The 923-nt window shown below is 67.5% G+C and overlaps 1 protein-coding gene across 2 annotated transcripts in view; it reads right to left on the bottom strand.

Annotated features, from left to right (window-relative positions):
- The window catches only part of RGS10 (regulator of G protein signaling 10), a 50,189-nt gene extending 49,438 nt beyond the window's left edge, over positions 1–751 (bottom strand). For both annotated transcript variants that reach the window (XR_003551411.1, XM_027776565.1), the window contains exon 1: positions 718–751. Coding sequence is in view for 1 of the 2 variants with exons in the window: in XM_027776565.1 (XP_027632366.1) it covers positions 718–736 (19 nt within the window). In the remaining variant the exon portion in view is untranslated. The remainder of the gene's footprint in view (positions 1–717) is intronic.
- Positions 752–923: the final 172 nt, after the last annotated feature.

The raw sequence follows: 923 nt of genomic DNA, 5'->3' as shown, positions 1-923 counted from the left end.
GTGCCCCGGGGGGGGGCTTGGCGCCCCGGGTGGGCGCACTGGCCCGGAGGGACTCCGCGTCCCCGGGGTTTAGGAGCCCTGCCGAGGCAGTGAGCGCGTCCCGAGGCCCCCGCGCAGCAGCCGGGCTCGCCTGGGATGCCGCCCCGGGCCCCGGGCCCCGGGCCCCGTCCCACTCGGTCCCCAACTCCCGCGCCCATCGCAGGGTCCCGCCCTCTCCTCGCGTCTCTGTGAAACCGGCATCGCGCTCCGAGCGCACCGCGCTGGGCGCTAAGGGGGCGGCCCGCCGGGCGACCTCGCCGATCGCAGACCGCCTAGCCCCGGCCTCGCGCTTCTGCAAAGTCTGCACCGCCCGGCCCATGGCTTTTGCCGTCTTGCCCGGCAGATCCAGGTTCTCCGCGCGCAGGCCTGCCCGACTCCGAGCGGTGAACGCGGGTGGGGCGCCGCCAGGGCCCGGGCCCGGGTTCCCGCGCACGGAGCGAGCAGGGCCGCCGCGAGTGGGCGCCCTCTCCCGGGCCACGCGGCGCGCTCGCCAGGACTCCAGCGCCTTTCCTCCTCGGCCTTGGGGTTTCAGGGGCAGACTCGGGGAAATTCTGGAGGAACCCGCGTTCCCGGGGCACTTCTCTCGCTGTGGGGACAGGTGGGCGCAGCCTCCTGCAGGAGGGCACGGAGTTTCATTCCGCGGCTGGGATCCCTCGGATTCCCACGGCTGCCGCTCACCTGCCGCGTGCTCCGACATCTGTTAACTTATTTCTTCTGCAAAACAGCCCGAGAGGGGTGTCATTAGCCCCATTTTCTTGAACATGTAGTCTGCAAGAGATTGTCTTTCTGGCGAGTTTTATTTTTCTCTTGTGTATCTGCCTTTGTCTCTAAATTGGTCTTTATTTTTAGCTGTACTAATTGCTATTTTTCTAAACTGCTCTCCT

The sequence above is a fragment of the Tupaia chinensis genome, unplaced genomic scaffold (assembly GCF_000334495.1).
Source record: "Tupaia chinensis unplaced genomic scaffold, TupChi_1.0 Scaffold000683_1, whole genome shotgun sequence".
NCBI classification, from domain to species: Eukaryota; Metazoa; Chordata; class Mammalia; order Scandentia; family Tupaiidae; genus Tupaia; species Tupaia belangeri.
The sequence above is the reverse complement of the archived record's forward strand: the minus strand, read 5'-3'. Positions and strand labels throughout refer to the sequence as shown.